The sequence below is a fragment of the Phascolarctos cinereus genome, unplaced genomic scaffold, assembly GCF_003287225.1.
Source record: "Phascolarctos cinereus isolate Bilbo 61053 unplaced genomic scaffold, phaCin_HiC Scaffold_726;HRSCAF=1367, whole genome shotgun sequence".
Taxonomy (NCBI): Eukaryota; Metazoa; Chordata; class Mammalia; order Diprotodontia; family Phascolarctidae; genus Phascolarctos; species Phascolarctos cinereus.
In genome coordinates this window covers 304,097,397-304,123,998 of record NW_027556098.1, presented here as the reverse complement: position 1 = coordinate 304,123,998, position 26,602 = coordinate 304,097,397, and the positions used below count along the sequence as shown (strand labels likewise).

General features: G+C 36.9%; 1 protein-coding gene across 1 annotated transcript in view; it reads right to left on the bottom strand.

Annotated features, from left to right (window-relative positions):
- Nucleotides 1-26,602, bottom strand: part of SIK2 (salt inducible kinase 2) — a 165,581-nt gene that overhangs the window by 46,400 nt on the left and 92,579 nt on the right. Inside the window, exon 4 of the mRNA XM_020989792.2 lies at nucleotides 10,187-10,348. Coding sequence (XP_020845451.1) covers nucleotides 10,187-10,348 — 162 coding nt within the window. The remainder of the gene's footprint in view (nucleotides 1-10,186; nucleotides 10,349-26,602) is intronic.

The following is a 26,602-nucleotide window of genomic DNA, read 5'->3' as shown; positions in this document are numbered from 1 at the left end:
CCCCTTTTTTCCTCTGACACTGCCCCCAATCTAGTGCAAACCTTCATCACCTCACACCTCGACTATTGCAATAACCTGCTGCTGGGTCTGCCTGCCTCAAGTCTCTCCTTACTCCAATTCTGATCACACAAGAATTGGTAGCTACCATAAATAAAAGGAGACCTTGGAATACAATATTCTAAAAGACAAAAGAAGTAAGCTTACAACTAGGAATAACATCCTTCAAAAGTGAGTATAATCCTACAGGGGACAAAAGATAGACCTTTAATGGAATGCCTTTTAAGCATTTTTTTTTAATGAAAAGCTCAGACCTGACTAGTATCTTTAAAATAGAAACATGAGAGCCCAGAGAAGCCTACAAAGATCAATTTATTTGTGCAAACGGAAGGAGCTGTATAATATGATGTTAACATTCAAATGCATGAGAAAAATTCAGAACCTTAAGGTCTTCGAAGTGTACTGAGGTTGTGCACTATAAGAAAGGATGAAAGGGACAGTTTTGGAAAAACATGGAAAGACTTGTGTGAAGTGATGCAAAGTGAAGTGAAGATGACAGGATAAGTAGAAAGTTTATACAATAATATTGTAAAGATAATCAACTCTGAAAGATTTAGGAACTCTGATCAACATATTGACCAAGCATAATTCCCAAAGACTCATGATGAAACATGTTATCTGCCTCCATATAGAGAATTAATGGAGATAGAAGTATATTTTCTCTCCTTTCTTTTTTTTGTGGGGGAAAGGAACATGGCTAACGTAGAAATTTGTTTTGGAACCAGACAAAAACACAAACACACAGGTTTGGTGTAGAAATACATCTAACTCAACAGGAAGACAAGTAGGAATGAGGAGGGGGTCTAATATGGGGGAGAGAACAGCTGCAAGGAAAAAAAAACCTTCTTGACCCTAAATTCAGAATTAAAAGGTGGGAGATGGGGGGGAGAAAAATGAAGAACTAGAATTCAAAGGGCTATACTATATTGCATCTTAGACAGTTGGAGAATGCCTAAACTAATCATAGCATATGAATATAACAGAATATTAATACTGGGCTGCAAGAAATTTGGAAAAAAAAAGACAATTACAGAGATTCCTGGGTGGCATCTGCTGCTACAGAGTAAAGCAAGTAGAACCAAAAGTACAGTTTATACAAGGACAGCAACACTGTAACAGTAAATAACTTTGAAACACTTAAGAACTTTGATCAATGGAATGAGTGACCATGTCTCCAGAGGACTAACACCGCCTGACCTTTGTCAGGATGCTCGAGTGTACTCACACAAGCACATGTGCAGAGACACACACACAGAGGGTCGATCCGATTTGATTGGCTATGTTATTACAAGCTTGGGGTGTTTTTTAAATATTTTTTTCTTTGTTTTCTAATTGGGTAGGGGGAGTGTCAGGAGGAGGAATTAGCAACAGTGACACCAAAAAAAGTGGGGCATTGTTTAACAATTTTTAAAATGTATAGAAGAAAACAGAAGGAAGCACATGGATAAACAGAGCAGTTTTGAAAGTAATATGCAGATTATATATACATACATGTACATATTTAAAAAGCAAGTGTTAAGAAATGGAGATTCATGGTTTCATATATAATCCTCTGTGTGTTCTGCTGTGAGTATTGAAATGTTCTTTTTAGTTTAAGTTTAGAATAAAAATTTTTTTCAGAAAAATACAATTAGAGGTCACTAAAATATGCTGTTTAGTCATTTTTCATTCCTGTTTGTCTCTGTGACCCCATTTTGCTTTTCTTGGCAAAGATATTAGAGTGACTGCCATCTCCTTTTCCAGCCCATTTTACTGATGAGAAAACTGAGACAAACAGGGTTAACTTGCCCAGGGACACACAGCTAGTAAGTATCCCAGGCCAGATTTGTTTCTTTTTTTTTTGCTAGGCAATGGGGTTAAGTGACTTGCCCAGGGTCACACAGCTAGTAAGTGCTATGTGTCTGAGGCCAGATTTGAACACAGGTCCTCCTGAATCCAGGGCCAGTGCTCTATCCACTGCGCCACCTAGCTGCCCCCACCCCAGGTCAGATTTGAACCCAGGAAAATAAGTCTTCCTGATTCCAGGCCAGGCAGTCCATCCACTGTGCCACCTCGATGCCCAGGCTAACATATAACCATACTCATTGTGTAAAGGCCATCATGTGCTATGAAAACACAACTTTTCATAGGTAGCATCTATACTCCCCGCCCCCAACAATAACTATGAATTTGCCATGATCAATCCATATTCCCTGATTTTACCCTGGGTGACCGTTAGAAGAACAGGGTCAGTGTTTGCAGTCTGTTACAATGGAAAAGAGTAGCTCCAGACTACATGAAGATTCAACTCATGATCTTGACCTCATTTGCTTACTTCTCTAAACAAATGAGCCAATCAGACACACTATGGACACTATAAGAGGCAGTCTAGTATATTGGAATGGGACTTGGAATAAGAAAAGCAGGGCTAAAGTCTTCACTGTGTTAAATACTAGCTGTGTGGCAAGTCAACTAACCTTTCTAGGTATGAGTTCTCTCATATGCATAATAGAAACAGTTAAGACATACTAACTACCATATAAAACCATTATGACAGCATCACTTTAAAAACTATAAAGCACTGTATAAATTTCATTATTTCCTCCCTCTTAGGGTTGCTGTGAGGATCAAATTTGACAATACATGTATAACTCTTTATGAGGGTAAATAGTAAACATAAGCTACTATATTAATAGTAAATATGAAATATCTAGGAAGGGAAGGGAATAAGTATAAATATAGTGGCCACTATGTGCTACTTAAGTGTATCATATACAAAGTGTTCTAAACACTCTTTACAAATATTATCACATTTGATCATAATAGATATTATCAGAAGATAATGTTAGATTCCTTTTATTTCAGTGTTCTGCATTTTGAAAAGAGTAATGACTGTCCTTCCTCCTTTTGAAGCCATAAAGATGCTATTATTATAACATTTAAATAATATAGGACTCCTGATGTCAAATCCTCATGTAGGCACGAAGACATTGTTTCAATAATACCTTACCCACAGCACATGCTCAAATATCTGTTGATTGTTTGACCCCACTGATTATTACCTAATGATGCCCAAGGACTTTACAATGTTCTTTCATTTGGAAAAGGAAATAATCAAGAATTTTTCATAAAAGGCTGCCTGTGAAAAAGCAGATGAACAGTTCTCATATGGTTTACATGCAAAGATTATTTATATTCTAAAATAATTCTTTGAAAATTCCTATTTACAAGACACACAAAATCTTAAAGAACTTAAGTTAGTGGGTTCATACTATTTAGAAAATAAATAAGAAAACAAATCAGTTTTCAAGGTGAGAGATATAAACTATTTCTAAGAATCAACATAGCCAATGGAATTGTTCATGTATATTCACCAATGTGATATAGTTTCTGTTGTATAGGTTTAAAAATTCTCCTATATAATAGTCTTTAGGGTTAATTTATCCTCTCAGCTAATATTCAGCTAGCCCGGCTCAATAGAGATTCATTCACCTTTTGTTATTATGGTAATAAGAATGAGGGAGACAATTAGGAAGAAACAAAGGATGACAAATGAAAGGTAGAAGAGTGATAGAGGCAATACTGACCTCACTCCAAGGACTGAATACAAATCAGCCCACACTGACATCAGTGCATATTTTGATGGTCACCAACAAGAAAAAGCCAGCTGCAAGTCTACTTTAAAATGTCAGTCACTTTTTATCCAACAGGAGATTAAAGGAAAAAGTCCTAGTCAAGATAGAATGGGACTCTAATGATCAATATAGGACAGCTCCCTTCTTGGGTCAGCAAGTTCAATGTATTTAGAAGCAAATGATCGCTTTCCTCAAATTAAAGAAGAGAAGCATAGATTCACAATAGCAAAAAAATGTTATCTGAACACGGAAAATGCAAAAATATGTGCTGCTGGTACTGTGCAAATTTCAGAAAGGAAGACATTTCAGTATTTGCTGACTCCAAGTTCATGCTACATTTGGTTAAAACACCAGAGCAAGAAGCCAATAAAATGTCGTTGTGTCCAGATGATACCTAAGAACATTTTACCTAAGACTGGCTCATATTCTATGCTGTCAAGAGAAATCAATTTTCTCAAGAAGTATCAGTTATATGGTAGAGTACTTCTTAAATCATCTTGCCATTAAAATTATATGTTTTGTGTGAACCATTCTGCCCCTTCTTCCCCTTCTGGTTCTGGATGGCACAAGGCACTACCTAAAGCTATTTAACAAAGAAAATCTGTCTTCTCTTTCTTATAAGAAAATGGCTAAATCACAGACAATAGGAATCATTTTCCCATCTCCCACCAAGACGTTTCCTTGGATTTACAACAGGAGACCTCTGATTCATGGACCAGTATAATTATGTGGGTTATGTCTTACTAAATGCATTTACTGACCAGAAGAAAATCCATTTCCTTTAAATATATGCAATTTCATAATACACATTTCTGAAACTTTTCTCAGTTCTTTCAAGGGTTGTGTTAATAAGGTCTAGATATATTCCAAGTCCTCAATTCAAGGAGGTGGCATTAGAATATAAATAAATCATTATTTATATAATATCTTAAGGTTTTCTAAGTATCTACCTCATAAAAGCCCTGTGAAGAAGGTAGTGTATTATGATCCTCATTTTACATGTGAGAAATAAGGCTCTGAAAGGTGAAGTGACTTTGTCTATGAGTGATCATCATCACTGAGCTAGTAAACATCTATGATGGGAACTGAGCCTATGGCCTTGACTCCCTGAAGTTTGTTACACCTCTCTTTTGAGAAGCAGAAGGCATACTTCACTGTCAGTTTTGTGAAATCACAATTAAATACTGGTTTGATCAGTTTTCATGTTTTTCATTATGTGTGCTTTTACATTTACATTATCCATGGTCACTGTGTGACTTGTTCTCCTGGTTCTACTTATTTTGCTCTGCATCATTTCAAAGAAGTTTTCCCAGATTTCTCAGAATTCCTTGTCATTATCATATTCCATCACACTCATACACCACAATTTGTTCAGTTATTCCTCAAATGATAGGTACCCATTTCCTTTAGTCTCCTATAATGAAACATACTGCTATAAATATTTTTATACATATGAGACTTTTCCCTCTTGCTTTGTTATGTTATGTGCTGAATCACGGTATCAATGGCACTTTCAGTGATTTTTAGTATAATTCCTAGTCATTTTCTAGAATAGTTAAACCAATTCACAGCTCTGCCTGCGGTTAATTAGTATCTTCCTAATGCTTCTTTAACATTCTCATTTTTGTTTTTTGTCATCTTTTCCAATCTGAGTCACCTTCCTTTCCATTCCTGCTCCAACCACCCTTGTACAGGCCTACATCTATGTTTGATTAGATTAAAATAAGCATTTGTTTAGACAAAGGGTCTCCAATCTTATCTTTCAAACCCCTGCCTAAGTAATCTTCCTAACCATTCTGAACCTGTCACTCTTCTTTCAGAGTGCCTTTCTACTGCAATCTGAATTGGAGTCTGAATTCCTGGCAGTTCAGCTTGAGAAAGGACCTCAGTGTCTGGTATCTCATCTTACCAAGTAATCTTCAGAATCTTCCCAAGACAATTCAAATGGAAGCAATTCATTTTCCTGGCATGGTACTAGAATACTGTTCAGGTTTCATTTGCCATAGAACAGGGGATCTGTAAACCTTCAGTTTGGTAGGCAGCCTAACACTTTCTGTCCCACACTTTCCTTTGAAGCCTAGCCCACACACTAAGCTAGCTCTGGCAATGTGTGCATCAACCTCATCATCTAGGTGTACATTCTTAGAAAGGATACTGTCAAAGTACTGAATAAGAGTTGAATAATAAGCATTCAAACTCTCCTGCAGAGAGTGCAACTCTAATAGGCTGGTCATGTGGTTCAAATGACAAACATAAATTTGCCTAAAAGACAATTTTATGGAGAACTCACACAAGGCAAGTGCTCACGGGCGGTCAGAAGAAGTGATACATAGACACTCTGAAGAACTTTGGAATTGGTTGTGAGACATGGGAGACACAGGCACAAGACTACTTAGTATTGTGTGCCCATATCAAAGAAGGCGCTGTGCTCTATGAGCAAGGCAGAATTTCAGTAGCTCAAAAGAAATGGGAGGTGCACAAATTTAGAGACATTTTCACTACAAATGTTCAAGCCCCAGGCTTACATTGGTCTGATCAGCCACAGTGGGACAAGCTGTATCTTGACCCTGACACAGTCATGTCATTTTGGTCCTCTTGGAGCACAAAGGGCAACAAGCAGCCAGCTGAATTAAATATAAATTTCAGATACTAGCATTCAAGACTCTCTACAGTCTAGCTCCAACATAACTCTCTGATCTTAAATCACTCTCCTTCACACACTCCTTGACTGTTCTCCATCTCCCATTTTTATCCTTTTCTCTTGTTTTCATGCCTGACATGTACTCCCTCTCCAGCCTTCTTTTAAAGTCCAATTTAGTGCCAATTCCTTCATAAAGTCTTCCTCGACAACTGAAAGTATTTTTTTTCTAATTAAATTTTTCACAGCATTCATTTTAATTAGACTTTTCCTTTGTACCCATGAACGTTTTCTCGGGTCATAATTGCTTGCGTTTGGTCCCTAAAAACTTACAAGCTCTTGGAGAGCAAGATCTTTGGCACATTGCCCACACAGTAGGTTCTTAAACACAGTAAGCCCTTAATTAGTTAAATTGAGTTGAGTTGAACTAACATAATAGCACTTTGTTCTACTCTTGTAATTTGCCTGTCTTTAGGTTATACCTGGTACTAAAATTATTGGTGTTATGTGTTTTATCTTTCCTATTAGATGGAAAGCTCTATGAAAGTAGAGAACAAGGCCTCATGAAGGAGGCTTTATCAGAAACAGGTCAAACCTGACTGAAATTATCGATTCTTTTTTTTGTACAGCCTTACTAGATTGGCAGATAACTAAAATACTTTTAATTTAGTATACCTAGACTTCAGTAAAGCAGCTGTCAGAGTCTATCATCTATCCTTGAGAAGATGGTGAAATATGGACTAGATGATAATACGCTTAGGTCAATTTGGAACCACTTGAATAACAAGATTTAAAGAGAAGTCATTATAGATGAACCCAGAAGTAAGTCTCTAGTGGCATAACTCAGAGATATATTCTTGGCCCTCTGCTAGTCAACATTTTAAATAACAATAGGATAAAGGGACAGATGTTGTAATCATAAAATGTGCAGGTAACAAAAAACTTGGAGGGGTATGTAATACTGGATAACAAAGAATCAAGATCTTCAAGGATCTCAGCTCAGTTCATTTTTGGGCTGGAACAATGGGCCAAATATATGGTATTAAGAATAAATGGTGACTTCTATACTTAGGCAAAAAAAAAAATTGATTGCCTAAGTCCAAAATGGGGAGGGATAGCTACCCAACAGTTTGAGGATCAAAAGCTCAATATGAATTAATAATATGATATGGCAGCCACAAAAGCTAATTAACAGAGTAATAGTGTCTAGAATAGACCTGCACAATGTGGCAGCAGGTAGGGGCCAAAATTAAAACAGGCTGAACTTCTTCAGGCCACAGACAGGTTTTTAGTGGCTCACTTTCCAAGTAAAAGTATAATTGATGATTAAACTATTTTGCAAATAAACCACATTAAAGAAAGGGAAATTTCAATTAATATCAATTAATTACACTTTTACTTAAGATTTTTATTTATCATGAAATCACATTAATGTTAAAAAAATTACTTTGCTGAGCAGTACAAATTTTAATACATTTTTGAGGTTTTCTTACTCTTTACATTTAGTAAATGACCAAAAACACAGCAAAAGGTACAACTCTTGCTCCTCTCAGACTAGAGACAGATGGTTGGTTGCCACAGATCATGTGACAAACAGGATAGCGTGCACAGTGACAATCCATCTGCCCAGTTACATGATGGGCACAATAGTGACTAGAGGAAGGCGGGTTAAGAGGGGCAGCAGACAAAGCACTTGTCTTTACTTTCTTTTACATCTTCCACATTTTTCATGGGCTGCCCAAAATCCTTTGGTGGGCCACAAGTAGGCCATGGGTCATATGTTGTGCAGGCCTGGTCTAGAAGGAAGAAAACATTAAGTTCCACTGTATTCTGTTCATATCAGACTGTATTTGGAATACTGTATCCAGTTCTAGAAGTTATACTTTGGGAAGCACACTGACAAACTGAAGTGTTTCCAGAAAAAGGTGACCAATACAGTGAAGGGACTGGTGATTATTTCATGAAAATCATTTGAAGAAACTGGAAATATCTGACTTGGAGAAGTTCTATGAGACTTACGATGATTATGTTATCTGTCTTTAAGAATTTGAAGGGCTGGGGCAGCTAGGTGGCACAGTGGATAGAGCACTAGCCCTGGAGTTAGGAGGATCTGAGTTCAAATCTGGTCTCAGACACATAACACACACTAGCTGTGTGACTCTGGGCAAGTCACTTAACCCCAATTGCCTCACAAAAAAAAAAAGAATTTGAAGAGCTAACAGTGATTAGACCTGTTTTGCTGGGCCCCAGATGGCAGAATGAGTAGCAATAGGTGAATGTAGCAGGAGTCAGATAATATAAAGAAAAATTTCTTAACAATCAAAGCTCCCAAAATGGGTTTTCTTGAGTGGGGGAAGGGGGGTGTTCCCCTTTACTGTAGGTCTTTAAATAAAGACTGGAAGATAACTAGAAAGAGATGATTTGGGGTATGGGCTAGACTAGAATTCTCTTCCAATTTGGGATTCTATGATTATTCATTCTTGGTATCCCCCATAATGCCTATAATACTTCCCTATTTACACAGTAGGCATTCAAAAAACATCTGATAGACAAATATAAATGTACAGAGTGATCTAATACAATTTTTTTTGGGGGGGGAGGTTATATTCTTCCAGTGAATTTAGTGGTTCTTACAGTAGGTATTTAATCTACTTGCCCTTCATCTTTCTCTTTTGCCTGGATGTTTCCCTCTGCTTCTTTCTGACACTCAGTATGATCACAATACCTTATAATTTTATAAGCTTTTACATCTATTATCTCATGTCCCTTATGTCCTTCAAAACCCAACCTGGAAAACACAACTCTTCCAGAAAGTCATTCCTGATCAACCCTAACTTAGATGATTCCTCCTTTGCCTTATCACTTTAGCTTACATAATTGGTCTGAATGCATTCATTCATGGAATTAAGCACCATCCTTCCCCCATTTGCAAAAAAGTTGTGTTGGATTCTGGGGGATATATAAAGATAACATTGCATGAAATTAATTTATACTTGATAGAAATGAAGCATTTTAGAGATGGAAAGAACCTAAAAAATTATCTTCAATAACAAAATAACATCTAACACCCCTTTAGTGTTCTCAGGTTGACCACGCACTTTATATACGTTATCTCATTTGAATCCCACAACAGTCCTGTGAGATGGGTACTTCAGGCATTTATTCCCATTTTATATACAGGATAATTATGCACATACAAGTTAAGTGACTTGCCTGTGGTCATAACCTCATGCTTTTCTCAATTTAAAAGTATTTTTTGATTGCGATCTTTTCTTTTTACAACACTTCGCAAAAGCAGAGATTCTTAGAATTCCAGAATAGGAATGCTAGAAAGAAACCTACACAGATCATTTAGTCCAAATCTTTTATATCAATATCATAAAAAGCAGAACATTATTAGAGACTGAGACAAGGTATAATGTATCTAAAGCTGCTCTTCTCATTTCATTCTTCCACCTTCATCTCTCATCTGACATGTCTCTCCTACACTCAACCAAGCTATAGCTATCACACAACTAAAAGTACTGCTGATAGAGACATTCAGGACTGCTCCTGTCTCCTTTCTGAGTACTTTCAACATTCAACACATAAGATAAAATAGTGTCTCTCTTTCAAGAATATACACACAATGAGAAGTAGATTACTCAAAACTTTGCCTCCAGCACACTACCATTTATGTTAACAACAAAATTATGCTTTCCTTGCTTTTAATTATACAAAATGCCAAGTATGAATAAGGAAAATATGCTTAGAATCTGTTTGCTTACTGTCTTTGATCATGAAACTGAACTACTTTCCTCCACAATTGCTGATCTATCACAGCAAATATGAACTACTATGGGTAGAATTTTATATTGTTTAGAGCACATCCCAGTACCTGCTATTTTGATATTCATGTTGTTATCAAGCAGCAGATTTTCAGCCTTGAGGTCACGGTGTACAATCTTCCGACTATGACAGTAATCTACTGCAGACAGGATTTGCCAGAATTTTCGCCTTGCCTCAGACTCATTCAACCGGCCATGATTTGCAAGGTAATCTGTAGAAGAGAAAATTTTTAAGCTATTAGCCAAAGTAATATTGTATATGACTGTTATATATATCTATATATAATAATAATCTAACATTCAGGTTTTTCCCCTTAGGAAGCTCAGTGTTCTATCTACACAAATTTGTTCGATTACATTTTTCTTTTCCTAATCCCTTGCCCTTTTGGCAATGTCAATCAAAATTCTTTGGAGTTTAGATATTTGGTGAAAACTTGAAACCAGACAAAGGTAAGCCATATATTCTTCTAGGATAGTCCATTCTCTTTTACATCCAAACACAGTGCTTAGCTTTCTGATGAAAATTTTCATTGAATGTTTTTCATAACATAATACTTTTTACAGAAAAGTTAGCATAAGGGGAAGAAAATGAATAGAGAAACAATTCTTAGACATGGCACATCATTTAAACTACATATTCTTAACTCAGTTTTCTGTTGTGCATCCCTTTGCAGTCTGGTGAAACCTATGGACCCTTTCTTAAAATAATGTTTTTAAATGTATAAAGTAAAATACATCAGATTACAAAGGAAACCAATTATGTTGAAGGACAGTTATCAAAACATTAAAAAAACCAGACATTATGTTAAGAACTCTCAGTTTAAACATACTTTTCAGTAAGGTTTTAAAAGAGCTTTTGGTAACAAGGATTATAACTGTTATCCAGAAGGAAGTAATTTATATTTTGAATCATATATTTTAAAGAAACAATTATGGCCTATCCCTACATAAGAGCAAGGACATATTAAGTACACTTATATACTCTAACAGAGGTTCCCAAACTTATTTGGCTTACATGCCCCCCTTTAAAAAATTACTCAGCATCCCCCTGGAAATCTACATTATTTAACCCTTCAATTTTTTAAAAATTTGCATCATTTCAAACTACTATCACCTCCCTGGATCATCCCAGTGCCCCACAGGGGGTGATACTGACCACTTTGGGAACCTATGCATCTAAACCCATTATACATTTGCTACATTATTCATTCATCAAATATTTGTTGAGTGTTTAGCATATGTAAGTCACTCTGCTGGTCACTAAAGGAGAGAGAAAGATGTAAAGGAGTTGGAATAGGGCCTCTAAATCATCTTTCACCTCTAAGCTATGGTTCTATAATCTATGAAATGAACTATTTGTTCTTGCTTTCAAGTAGTTATAATCTAGTAGGGAAGGGATAAAAAATAATCATAATACAGTACAGAACATAAGTGACCTAAGACATACCAAGTACTATCTGCATTCAGAGGAGGAGGAGGGAGGAAGGGAAGTAAGGGAAAGAGGAGAGGGAGAAGGAAAGTGGGGAGCGAGAGGAAAAAGAGAGAAAGAGAGAGAGACAGAGAGAGAGAGAGAGAGAGGTGTCAGACCTGAACTTTAAGAAGATAATTTTGACAACTAAGTGGAAGATGGAATGGAAAGGGGAAACACTCATGGCTGGGAGCCCAACTAGCCACGTGGATAGATAGCAAAAGATACCTACTGGATTTTCTAAAGCCCTTTTATAATGTTCCATACTAAAAGTTATGTTTTAAAAAATGAGTCACCAAAGAAAGACTTTTGTCAGAGAAGAAGCTAATCTAGAAAAAGAACACAAAGGGCAGAATTTTTTTTTCATTGATATCTTAGATGGTGGTACAGATGGCATGCTTATCAAATGTGCAGACAATACAAAGGTAGGAAGAATGCCTAACATGCTGAAAGAAAAAATTTAAATCAAAAACATCCTAACACTCTGAAACAGTGGACCACATCTGATAAGATAAAATTTAAAAGAGATAAATCTAAAGCTCTGAAAAGGGTTAAAAAAATTAACTACATAGGTACAGGAAACGGTAATCATAAGGGCATTTATGAGAAAAAATACCTGGATATTTTAAAGGATTACGCCCTCAATATGATCCCATTTTGTGACACGGACTCTGCAGAAGCAAATTTAATTAAACTTAACAACCTCTTCTAGAAGTGTCATCCATCTCCATCTCATCTCAGTCCTATTCCTCCCAGTCCCTATCCTTCCTTGTCCACACACCCCTATTTCATTGTTGAACTTTATTTCATCCTGGTTCTTTTATATTGCTACCATATCTTTGCATTAACTGAAACTTTCTCTTGAGGATGTCATACGTCTAGTTGCCCCTTATAAAGATGGCAGTTCCTTTTCCTACTTCCCCTGTCTCATATAGAACAAAGATGCCATCATCACACTTCTTGCTACATATTCCTACTTTCAGACTCTTGGCTCTACAAGCAGCCTCAATCTCTTCCATTTCTCCTTTGAAATTCATGCTGTTTAACAATATCATCTCCTTCCTATCCATTTATATGCTTTGTCCGTGACTCTGGCTGGCTCAGTCTTCCTCTCAGCCCTTTTCCTTGCCATCATCCTAAGACCTCAGGACTCATGTTGATGACCCATTCTAACATTCTGTTCTTGCAGGTCCTTAAATTCCAACTCTTAACCATCTCTACCTCTACTCTACTTCAGCCATTCACCAGGATGATCATATCCTAGAACTCCTCATCACCTGAAACTGTCCTGTCTCCAAGGGTCTGACATATGAAATGGCCTTCTCTGACCACAATCTCCTATAGTTCAGTGAATTTAAGAGAACCAGGAGAACAATGCACATAGGACCCACAGCACACAGGACCCACAGCATTACAAAAGAAAGCAACTATGAAAGATTTAAGAACTATGAGCAATGCAATGACAAATCATGACTCCAAAAAAGAGATGATGAATCATGCTTCCCACCTTTTGGCAGAGAGATGATGTACTAGAGGTGCAGAAGAAACATAAATTTTCAGACACAGTCAATGTGTACACTTGTTTTGCTTGACTAGACTAATCTGTTACAAGGAAGAGCTTTTGTGCATGTGGAGGGGGGAGCCCTCACTACAAAAAATAAGAAAAGACTATTGTTTCCTAAAACAAAAACACCACTTAAAATATATAGAAGAGAGCAGAAGAAAGTCCAGAAGGGGAGAGAAATAAGGAGGGAAGAGTTGGAACCAACATATTAAATTTAATATATATTTAAAAAAAACCCAAACAAGCTGTGTGATGGCACTACAAAAAATCCTTCATCTATTGTTTGTATTAGGAAATGTTTGTTGTTGATGTTTGTCAAGCTCAGAGAGTAAAAAGGAAAATTTAATTAAAAAAAAACTCTCATTATCCACTTTTCACCTCTCCCAGCTCTTAAGACCATCAGTTTCTTGATTTCTTTTCATTCACTCAATCTGTCAGCCTTGCCCTGGCATCATTTCTGTCCCTAACCAATCTGTAATTTTAATAGCACCCTTCTATTCCTTACTCTCTTCCTCTTTAGCAGTTCTAATACTACTAATCTTCAGCCCCAATCAACTCCTACAATTTACCTCCATTTCCCCCTACACTCCTGAGTTGATGAATACTGCTAGAATAATGCACAAAAATGTACTGCGTTCATTATCAATTTCTGTAATCTAAACACAACTGGGCCCTCACTGTCACAAGTCTCATTATTTAGCTTGTTGACTCTATTGTATTTCCCACAATGGCTGTTCCAAAGCTTCACTTTTTTTTTCAAGCTCCCAACACTCTTCCCCCCTCAACACTCTCTGAATATGACTTTATCTTACAGAATACTGAGGCCTATTGATATGAACTCTAACTTTGCTCCTAAACTTATCTTATCCTCTCAAAGTCTGCTGGTTCAATTTCCTTAGCACTCACTTATTTAAACTCTTGTAACCTGGTGGCTTCCATCCCTGCTACTCTACTTATGTGCATTACTGACTTACTTACTGATGAATCCTTTTTTCCCCTCTTTTTCTGACCACATCCTCCTTGACCTCTCTGTTTCATCTGATGCTCTTGAGCATTCATTTCTTCTTGAAACCCACTTTTTCTCCTGGCTTCTATGACATACCCTCTCATCATGGTGGTTCTCCTGCCCCTTACCACATCTATGTCTCCTTATCCTCCTCTCATCCCTTAAACCTGAGTGTGCCTCAAGGTTCTGTGTTTGGCATGCTTTTCTTTTCTCTTTATACTCTCTTCTCTGTTCGATACCTCCTCCAATCCATTCTTTATAGCACCAGCCAAATAATCTAACTTCTCAAAATCTTTCAGTGGCACCCTATTGCCTTCAGTAAAATGTATAATCACATGGACATTGGAGGTCCCCTATAATCTACCTCCAAACAGCCACTCCAGCCTTTTCTCAGACGACTTCTTTCATGTACTCAATCCCTATAGCCCCCTCCTCTGACTAGTGAGTTCTTGCCCTGAACCACTCTTTAAGGAACTAATACTCACGCATCTCCCAGTTCTGCTCCTGACTCTTGACTTTTTCACCTTGCTTTTATGTAGATGCCATTCCTCCTTACATCAAACCCTTTTATGTGTTATCTTCCTCTTTATTATTCCTACCTATGTCTTTGGTCATACTTGTGCCTAACCTAGAATTTTTGCTCATCTCCAATACTCTATACCTTATTCATCCCTCAAAATCTATCTCAAGTACCATTTCTGCAATGAAGGTGTTCTTAAAGAACAGCTAAGAGGAACCTAGGTGGTTTAGTGGATAGAACACTGGGCCTGGAGTCAAGAAGACTTGAGTTCAGATTTTGCCTCAGACACTTCCTAGCTGTGGGATCCTGGGCAAGTTATTTTACTTTGCTTTGCCTCAGTTTCCTCAACTGTAAAATGAAAAGGTTGGCCTCTGTGACTTTTAAGATCTCTTCAAGCTCTAAATCTATAACACTATGAACCACAGAATAAAAATGAGGGGTATCAGAGGATATACAGTCTAACTTCTCATTTAATGTAGGAAATCCTCTCTACTATTATCTCTAACAGTGGTCACTGTAAATTATGTTTAGTATAACTACTTTGGCCTCAGATGTAGAAAACATCTGAAAAAGGAAAGATAAACACTTAACTTTAGATCACTCATTCCAATGAATGAGTCTTGGAGATTGAGATCAAATAGTGAGAGAAGTGGTACTTCCCCTCCTTGATTGAAAATTCCAGCATATATATATACCAATGTATGAGATGTTTCTTTATCAGAAAATGGGAGCAAAGGCTATGCTCCATCTCAGCAAGTTCCCTATTTTGTACAAATAAGTGCATAAGTAATTATAGGAGAGAGATTACTGGAAATGTTAGAGTAGAGGGGAGATCTATGTAAAGTTAATTGTACCTAAAGTGGCATACAACTTTAGCTTTCCAATTTTGTTATGTACCACTCAGAGAAACCAGGACAGACCCAGCTAACAGCTAATTAATGTTCTTCCAGAAAGGTACATTTGCTGCTCTAAATATATGAACAATACCATGGCTTTTTAATTATCAAATGGCACTTTGTCAGAAGAAGCTTAAAATTTACAAAAGTGCTAAGGATGATAGAGACAATACAAGCCACATGAATATCAGTTGGGATATTCAGTCTGGAGAAGACTTATTTGGGAGTCAGAACAGCTATCTTCAAGTAGTCAGTCTTGTGTTAGAGGAGTAAGATTTATTTTATTTGACCCCAGAGTACAGCAAGTTAGGATGAATGGGCAGATTTCAGTTTAATATAAGGAGATCTTTCCAATAATTAGAGCTATCTAAAAATGGAATATACAAGTCTCATGAAATAAGCAACCCATGTTCAGGCAGAGGATAGATGTCTACCTGTCAGGTAACTGTGGGCTGGAAGACTGCACTGGAAGACCTCTAAGGGTCCTTTAAATTTTTTAAAGTTTAAAGTTTTTCAAGATTCCATGAATCTATTCAACCTGATGACATTTGGCTGCCATTCTGGTAATTCATCACTGAAGGGCAAATTCAGCAATAAAGAAAATCTTTATATCCTGCATCCTGCATGAGAAAGTAAAAACTGCCAAACAATTTGCTGGCATTTCATATATACAATTAGCTTTTGATCACTTATTCCAAAGAAAGGGCACGGAATGAGTCTTGGAGATTAAGAGACTAAACAGCGAGAGAAATAGTACTTCCTCTCTTTGACTGAAAGTTGCAGCAGCTATAAAAACATGTATGACCTTTCTTTATCATTCTTCATGATGACTGTAGAGCTAGTACTTAGAAAACTGGAGCAAAGCCTACGCTCCATCTCAGCAGGTTCCCTACTTTGTAAGGTTTCATAATCATCAATGTTCAAAGATGTATCAAGAACAGCATTTAAGTGTCAATGTATAATAGTGTACTTGTTTAGATGTCAACTAATAAAACTGATCAAGAAAAATAATGCTGTGACTTTTCGTGGTTTTAGCTTTGACAAATCTAAAATTTGTTTAGTTAGAAAAAGTGATATACTCCCCTGCAGAGAAAGCAGTAACAGAAGCAAAAGAATCAGAACTGACCACCATGAATATTATTATCAGACCAACTGGAGCCAGAACGGTTATCTAGCTCAACTCCTTCATTTCACATTTGAGGAAGCTGTGGTCTAGAGAGGTTAGGTGACTTGCTTAAGGTCATAGAGGTGGCAAGTAGCAAAGCTGAGATTTGCACCCAGATCTGTAATCCAAATCCAATGCTCTTTCCACTACACATATGCTTTTTTCATCTAGTCTACCACTTAAATGTAGGTAACTTGACACTTTTCCCAACATCATCCATCTGCCTCTAGGAAATCATTACATGAATTCTCATAATACAATTCTCAAGATATAATCCTTTCATGGTTCTTCATACTTTTCAGTTAATGGACATCTACAATTCTAATTTAGGCTATCTTCAGTGATGTCTAAATCTACTGCAGGATTGCTTCCATTTGACATATTTATAATCTCTGTGAACATGACTCCCAGATTTACCACCCTAACCATGACCCCGTCCTACTCATTCAATCTCTAAGGTCACATCTTTCTGATATAATTGAATGTTTCTTCACTGCCTAAAATAACATGGTAAGGGCCATGTTTATTCTTTTAATTTCCCCCACAGACCATCTTTCTAACCACCATGGAAATCACTTAAGCTTCAGATTTTAATCATTTTTTACATCCTCAAATTATAGAATCAGAAAATGTCAGTTGCAAGTGTTCTTAGAGGTCATCTATTCCAACCCATGCCTGCACAGAAATCTCTGCAACAATGTTAATTCAGCTTTTTCTTAAAGGCCTCCGGTGAGAACTAGACTACTCTTATTTCCTAATGGAATCCATTCCACTTTTGGATAGCTTTAATTGTTGTCAAGTGTTTTCCTCCATAAAACCAAAATCTGCTTCTTCATAACTTTGATCCATTGCTAGTTTTGTTACCTGGGACCAGTATGAACAAATCTAATCCCTATTTCCCCTAGACAGCCTTTCAGATACTAGGAGACAGTTACACTATTTTTATCCTACCTCCCAAGTCTTCTTCTCCAGGCTAAATATCCAGATCCTCTTCTTTTCCCCAATCAGAATTTCCATTTCTACGGATGGTAATTTGCTTATCTGGTTAAAGTAATTCAGAGTGAGGTGTGAATGACTTGTTTAAGAAATACATCACACTTTCACTTTTCACCTAGCTCTACTACCTATAACAGACTCTGGATGGCCAGGTAGACCTGTTCTCAGAAGCAGCCTGGTGTAATGGAAAAAGCATTGAATTTGGAACTAGACAACCTGGACTAAAGTCCTGCTACTACTATTACAAGCCCTCTGATCACAGACAAATCATTTAAACTCTCTTGACTTGTTTCCTCATTCGTAAAGAAGGGATAATACTTGGGTTACCTATTTCATAGGCTGTTGTGAAGCTCAAATTAAGATTAAGTATATAAAGCTTTTTGTAACCATAAAGTGTTAGATTGAGGTAGGCTTCTATCGTTGATCTTTGTATCTATCCTTCGTGGGGATAAGGGGAAAGAGAAAGAGACAGGCAAAGAAACAGAGAGAGAAAGAGAGAGACACAGACAGAGACAGAGAGAAGACTGACCGACCCGAGAGAGGGCATTTGATAAGTTAAATACATAAAAGGAGCGAAAGGGCCATCCTCCCCTGGGGATATTTGTAGTGTTAATTAGGAGCTCATTAACTCAAAGGATTCAGTAACCTGGGGATAGCTAAATGTGTGAGGTACAGAAAAGGGGGCAGGGGGAAGGGGAAAGTCCTAAACTTAAAAAAAAATTTTAATTAAAAGACTTTGGGCACCCCCTAACCCTACTTCTCCATCCTATCTTCATGGCAGACTTTTTTTTTGGCGGAGGATGGGGGGAAGGGGAGGGGAATACTTTCTAGTACTTTGCCAGAGATAAGGGGAAACTAAGCCATATGTATTTTCAAAGTTATAGGAATCTCACAGAATTGGATGATTTCCTCCTTCAAGCCTCTATCTTTTTGTCACCATACAATAGGAAGATAAGTCAAATAATCATCTATAATTAGATGATAAAAATTTATTCTACTTATAGATATAAAAAGATTATAATTGCATCAAAGGTGTAATTTGTGAAGGGGAAAGGTTTTAATAAAGTTGCATATTTCATTAAAATAATATGTTTATTTTTTAAAGTATGAAATAAAATGAATCAATCTTTTTAAAAATAGCATTTTTCCATTTACATGTAAAGAAAACTTAAACATTAATTTTTTAAAAATTTTGAGTGAAATTTTCTTCCTCCCTCCCTCATCTCCTCCCTCCCTAAGACAGTAAGCAATTTGATATAGATTACATAAATGCATCATGTAAAACATATTTTCATATTTATTAGTCATGTTGTGAAAGAAGAAACAGACCAAAAGGGGAAAAAAAAAGAAAAAGAAAAAGAAAAACGTATGTATCGATCTACATTTAAACTCCACTAGTTCCTTCTCTGGATGTGAATAGCATTTTTCATCATGAATCCTTTGGAATTGTCACTGTGTTGCTGAGAATGGCTAAGTCTATCATAGTTAATCATCACACAATGTTGCTATACTGTGTAAGATGTTCTCTTGGTTCTGCTCACTTCACTTTGCATCAGTTCATGTAAGTCTTCCAAGATTTTACTGAAATCTATTAGCTTGTCATTTCTTATAGCACCACAGTATTCCATTACATTCATATACCACAACTTGTTCAGCCATACCTCAATTCATGGGCATTTCCAGTTCTTCGCCACCACAAAAAATGCTACTATAAATATTTTTGTGCAAGTATGTCTTTTTCCTTTTATTTTTTAATGTCTTTGAGATAGAAATTTAGTGTTGGTATTGCTGGATCAATGGTATGCACAGTTTTATAGTTCTTTGGACATAGTTCCAAATTGCTCTCCAGAATGATTGGCTCAGTTTACAAATCTATCAGCAATGCATTAGTGTTCCAATTTACCACATGCCCTCCAACATTTATCGTTTTCCTTTTCTGTCACATTACCCAATCTGATAGGTATGAGGTGGTACTTCATACCTATCAGATTGGTATGAGGTGGTACCTCAGAGTTGTTTCAACGTGCATTTCTCTAATCAATAGTGATTTAGAGCATTTTTTCATATCACTACTGATAGCTTTGATTTCTTCATCTGCCTGTCCATATCCTTTGACCATTTAACAACTGGGATTTGACTCGTTTTTCTATATATTTGAGAAATGAATCCTTTATCAGAGACATTTGTTGTAAAAATTGTTTCCCAACTTTCTGCTTAAGATGATGCAATCTTGATCCTATTTATTTATTAATGTTCCACAGACCATAAGTATCTAGTTAGATGATTTCAAGTTTTATGGTATTTTTTTGAGGCATGCCCCAACTGATAAAGTGCTGAACTTGAGAAGTGATAGATAGACCTGGGTTTTAACTCTGCTTCTGACACTAGCTATGTGATTATATGTAAATCACTTAATCTTTCTGAGGCAGATCAGTTTTCTCATCTTTAAAACAGGGATAATAATACTTGCAGTACCTACCTCACAGGGCATCTAGGTGGCACAGTGGACAGAGTACCTGGCGGGAGTCCTGAGTTCAAATCCAGCCTGAGATGCTTACTAGCTGCATGATCCTGGACAAGTCATTTAACCCTCTTTGCCTCAGTTTCCTCATCTGTAAAATGAACTGGGGAAGGAAATGGCAAACCACACCAGTTTTTGCCAAGAAAACCTCAAATGGGGCCACAAAGTGTTGGACATGACTGAAAAAATGACTGAACAAAATGAGCTGGAGAAGGAAATGGCAAACTACTCCAGTATCTTTGCCAAGAAAACTCCAAATGGGGTCACAACGAATCAGACACAAATGAAAAATAACTGACCGACCAACCACCTACCTTATAGGGTAATTTTGAGGTTCAAATGAGATAATGCTTGAATAATGCTTTGTGAACTTTAAAATGTTATATTAGCAGTTGTACTTTTTATTATTAACCAGTCACCCAACACTACCCCTTATTCCTTGGGTATTTCCAAGATTTATTATTTTAAAAATTCATAACTAAATTCTGGGTTAATAAATATTGCACCTATTTTTTCTCACTATCAACTACATGCACCTATGTACTTAACTCACTGGAATGCTTCTCACCCCCACTACACTCCAATCTGTCAAAAATTTTTCAAAAAGCAAACCAAAAGCTCCAAATTGTTTCAAAGCGATCCTTTTCCATCCATATCAGTTCATACTTGAGGCGGGGAGAGGAAGAGAGAAATTAGTGTGGAAGCAAAGTACTGTTCTGTCTCTCCCCCACCCTTTGCCCCCCAAGGAAATAGGGCAAAAGTATTTTAATCTGATCTGAAGTTGGAAGCATTTGGACTAATCAGGATGAGATACTTTCAGTATCTCTTTAACTATCAATTCCAAAATAATGCCTTGCTGTCCTCTCCCCAGATCTGCTCAAGGCCTCTTCCCAGAAGTGATCATTCTGAAAAGGGAAAGTAGCCCACTGAACATCCACATAAGAGAAGGAAGAAGTCTCTTTGATTACTTCAGTTAACAGAACTATTTCTTTTATTCACCTTGGACAAGCTATAAAGCAGAAGCCTTGAAGGTGGTAGTCAAAGGGACTGAATGGTTTTAGGAAAAAAAATTCTCTAGAGGTGTATAGAAAGTTAATTACAATTGTTCTTTTTGATGAAACAAATTGTTAACTATGACCTAAACACAGTCTTAACTGTGAAATATTTTCCCTTCAAGAATCCTACTAATTGTGACTGGAAGGGACTCTCACTTTGGATATTTTTCTAAGTATAAAAATCTCAGATTAGAACAGTCATAAATTAACAAAAATTGTTTCTGGCTGGCTTGTACCTAATTTTTTGTACACAATTTTATTTGACACTAGAACAGGGCACAACTAATAATGACACATTACAAAGCACTAGCTGATTGGTTACAAGCACAATGACACATGCTGTATGTGACTCATGCCACCTTACACAAAAACCTTCTTGGGCAGAGAGTAAAGACTGGCTTATGTGTACCTTCAGTACCACAGCTAGGACACGATGCTCAAACATTAATGACAACCTTTCAAGCCTGAGGAGTGCCTATGACTTCAACGGATGCAAATGGATAATTTAAAACTTTTTTTAAAAACTACACAATTATTTTCAAACTGTGTATTTGACAAAAATTAGGGGGAAATTATTGCCTGCCTGTGTATTCTGACAATTTTACTGCACTTTCGGCAATATTACTGCAAGAGGCTGTTTGTATTCATCAGACTTCACATAAGCCCTTCAAGCTATATGGAATTGCTTAGCCAAAGGAAGGTCTGTTGATTTGAAAAACCAATTTCTGGTGTCATAATTCCAAATTCTTAAGTTGGAACATCATTGCTTGGAAATACTAGTTGCTAGGTGATAAAATATTAAACAAGGAAACAATGAAATAAAGCTTAAAACTTGTCTAAAATGATTTTACCTTAATTATGGCCCTAACTAGCAGTTATGAAATAGTACTAGGTTAGTGACAGCAATGGAAATCATGTTACACAATTTTTTCTTGCTTCTGCAAGTCAGATACAGTACACAGTTACATAGTTATATGTAGCAATATTTGTCTCTACCTTACTTTCTTAAGACACTCATACTAGTTCCAAAGGTATTAGTCCTAGTTTGACAGAGCTAAGTGAGATTTAATTTAAGATATAGTTAATAAATATTTTGAGTATTTTGCTAGGAAGATACAGAACAGCAGAAGAGGCTCTGTTATCACGGGGCTTAGTTGAGGAGACAAAAACAAAATGTGGAGTCAATTAAACAGAAAATATTTAATAAAATTCAAGAAAGAAATAGAAGTCACAAGGCAGTACATAGTAAAATGTAAAACCTACAAATGGGCTAAAAGACGTAAGATGAACTCCTGCCACAAACAATATCTACTCTTTTCAGCTATCTCAGGATAGTTTCTCATTCTCTTGCCTCCTCTCTGCATGTCCCAACAATAACAATAATAATAATGGCTAGCATTATATAGTGCCTATTATAGGCTAGGCACTGTGCTAAGTGATTTACAATTATTATTTTATTTGATCCACACAACAACCTTGGGGTAGGTGCTACTATTATCCTCCCTTTATAGACGAGGAAACTGAAACAAACAGAGGTTTGTCTGAGGTTGTATTTGAACTCAGGTCTTCTTGATTCCAGGCCTGGGACTATCCAAAAAGTCACCTAGATGCTCTTAAAATACTCTGAGTTGCTTTGCTCTTAGAATAAAAACCAACCCAGGGAGGCAACATGGTACAGTGAAAATACCAATGGCTCTGGAGTCACAGGACCTGGGTTCAAATGCCATCCTTGAAGCTGACTACTTGGTCAAGCCATATAACCCTTACATAATATCTGCTGTCTCCATGCCTTTAAATAGGTTACTTACCCCAGACTGCCTCCCCCAAGGCCTTCAATGCATGTTCTCCTCAATTCAATCTCCTAAAATCCTTTTGCTTTCTTCAAGGCTCAGCTCAAGTACTGCCTCCTACTCAGGGTCTTTCCTGTTATTTTAATTGTCAGTGTACCATCTTGTCCCCCTCTACTCCAAGCTGGGTGGCATAGTGCATAAAGCACTGGGCTTGGAGCCAGGAAGACCCAAGTTGCTTCAAATACTTAGCCATGTAATCCTGGGCAAATCATTTAACCTCTGTATGACTCAGTTTCCTTGATGGTAAAATGGGGATAATAATGGCACCTCCCGGGGTTGTTGTGAGGATCAAAAGAGGTAATATTTGTGAAGTACTCAGCACAGTGCCCAGCACATAGTAGGTGCTTAATAAATACTTCCTCCCCTCCTATATATGTTGTGTTTACTTATCTGTCTACAAGTTATTTTCCCCCAACAGAATGTGAATCTTTTCAGGGTAGGGCCAATTTCATTTTTGTCTTAGTATTACTAGTTTCTAACGTTATCTAGCAGGTACTTAATAAATACTTATTGAATGAAGGAGTATTTAGAATTATAAGAGATGCCATCATAGTGGTAAACTATTAAATATTCCTGGCCTCAGGCAAATCCTCAAATATGTATCCTCACTCTATCTCAACTCTTTCCATAGGACCTTACAGCATACTGTGGATTCTTATCTAAGCAATGCAGATGAATGAACTGATAAGTGAGTCATTCCAAGCTTAACTACTGATGTGTATTATTTACACATTTTATTATGGTGTTACAACAATATTTATAATGCAATATGGTCACACTCCTAACACATTCGTTACACAAATACATCTAGACAGCTATTTTGATATGCAGTTATTTCCTAAAAAAGGAAAGAAATGTGGTCTGGAAGATGGACTTCTCAATTAATTGTATTAGGAATTGAGGATGAAGCTGCAGAATCTGGGGGTGGCATTCTTTTTAACATAGGATCAAATTTAATTTCCCAGTTTTTCTGTTTTGACATGAGGATTATATACTCTCCTTTATAAAAAGATGCATTAAGATCTTTAATTAAAACAAGTTAACTGTTAACACCCTATACTATATGCTATAATGTTATATTTTGTCCAAAAATTACACTGTCCTTTGAATACAGAAAAATAAAAACTTGCAAGGGTCCATTCATGACCTCCTTCTCACTGGTGAATGGCCCCCTTCAATAACTTCAAATTATGGTCTTCTAACCTTGAACACTTTCAGTAATAGGAAGCTCACTACCTCAGGAGCTAATCCATTCAGTTTTTGGATCACTCTAGCAGTCAAAGAAGTTCTTGTGTTTAGTCAAATCTGCCTCCTTATAATGTCTACCCATTGGTCTTCATCCTCTGATGGCACAAAGAATACACCTACATTTCCAGCCAAGATGTCTGCCTGAATGGAGGCAATAACCCAGTTCTAACATACCCACTCAATAATGCTCAAGAATTCTAAAAATGAGCTAGTATCAGTAACTTCCTGCAATCCAAAACTTCACACAAAGTCAGTCAGAAGTCCATAGGCAATAGGAACAGGGGCTAATAGCAAAGCCAGTACCAGTTCAGGAAAATAGCTAGCAACCTTCCAGCACAGAGACATGGAGAGCCTGCCAGGCTCTGGATCTAGAGGCAGCAAAACTGCAGAACTTCCTTGAGAAAGCTCAAGGAACAACAGAAATCCATCTCATGGAATTTGAAAGTGACTAGAGTACTGTTGTGGCAGCACCCAGACTGGGACAATTCAGGACCAGAGATTCCTGAATACTTTGTCTTGAGATACCATAGAAGGGTCTTGAAAAAGCAGCATTCTGAATCTCCATGACACAGGAAGTGGGTGGGAGGGAGCGTTTGGGTTGAACTAATCTGGGAGGTGGATGTCAGTTCAAGAATCCAGGGTCCCAAATCAAGACCAAATAAAGCTGACAACCCCCCATAAAAAGTACAGAAGTGGGTTGAGCCTGGCCCTGGCACAAAGTCCTAATTCAGGGACCAAGGATGGAGAGATGAGTAAATTGAAAAAGACCCTGTACACTGCATAGTATTATTGTAGATGAAGAGATATACGTAGGAGAAAATAACTCCATAACTAGAGAGTCGAAGGAAAAAATAGATATTCCACAAGGACTACATGAGTTTCCAGAAGAAATGAAGCAAGGGAATTAAAATGAAATTAATGCAATGTAGGAAAGAACTGAAAGAGAATAACTGGCTTAGAACAGAAAGCAAATCCTAGACTCCCTGAAAATTACAACAGACCAAAAAAGAACAATGATTCCATGAAGAAAAAAGAAATATCAGAATAAAACAAAAAAATTGGGGAAAAAAACCCAAGAAAATATAAAGTATCTGCAATGGAAAACAACTGACCTGGAGAATAGGTCAAGGAGAAAGAATTTAAGAATCACTAGATTACCTCAAAGCTATGATAAAAAAAACCTATATATTTTATTTCAACTTTTAAAAAAGCCCATATACTCTACTTCAATCATGAATGAAAACTACCTAAATCTAATGGATCCAGAGGGCAAAGTGAAGACAGAAAGAATCCACTGATCACTTCCTGAAAGGACATGCAAAATAAGAAGTCTCGGAAATGTCACAGCCAAAATCTAGCACTCCCACATCAAAGAAAAAATACTGCAAGCAGGCAGAAAGAAGTTGACGTACCAAGGAACCAGGCAGGATCACACAAGATCTGGTAGCTTCTACTATAAAAAAGAGGAAATCTTGTAATACAATATTCTGAAAGGCAAGAGCTATGTGTTTTTACAACCAAGAATAGCAGCCTTCAAAGCTCAGTATAATCCTATAGGGGAAACAATGGATCTTTAATAGAAAAGAGGACTTTAAAGCATTCCTGAGGAAAAGACTGGAGCTAATTATGATCTATGAAATGTAAAAACAGGAGTGAAGAGAAACCCAGGAAGGTAATGTATTTGAGTAATTAGAAGAGCTGTACAATGATGCAGTGCTAACATTCCAACAAGAGAAGGAACAAGTGTTTCCTCAGAACCTTAATAATTTCAAAGGGCACTGAAGGAGGTAAATAAGAAAAAACAGAAGGCCTGGAGGTGGATTGGTTTGGTAATGTAGAGAGGCAGAAGAAGGGAGTGAAACTTGTTATTTCTTATAATTGGGGTGTGTGAAAAGATAAGCATACAAACATGAAATTCATAAATTACCTGAATTGGATAAAGGAGAGTGGAACAGATGCAAAAAATCATACACAGAGAGTATGGGGTAGAAATATATCAAATTCAATAAGGAAACAAGAGGGGAAGGAGGAGAAAAAAGGGAAGATAATTCCAAGGAGGAAACCAAGCAAAACAAACTTCGGATCCCAAAGTGGGTTAGGAGTTAAAAGAAAAATAAATAAAAGAACTGGATACTAAAGAGGCATACTTAATTTGATCCTTATCTCAAGAGCTATGT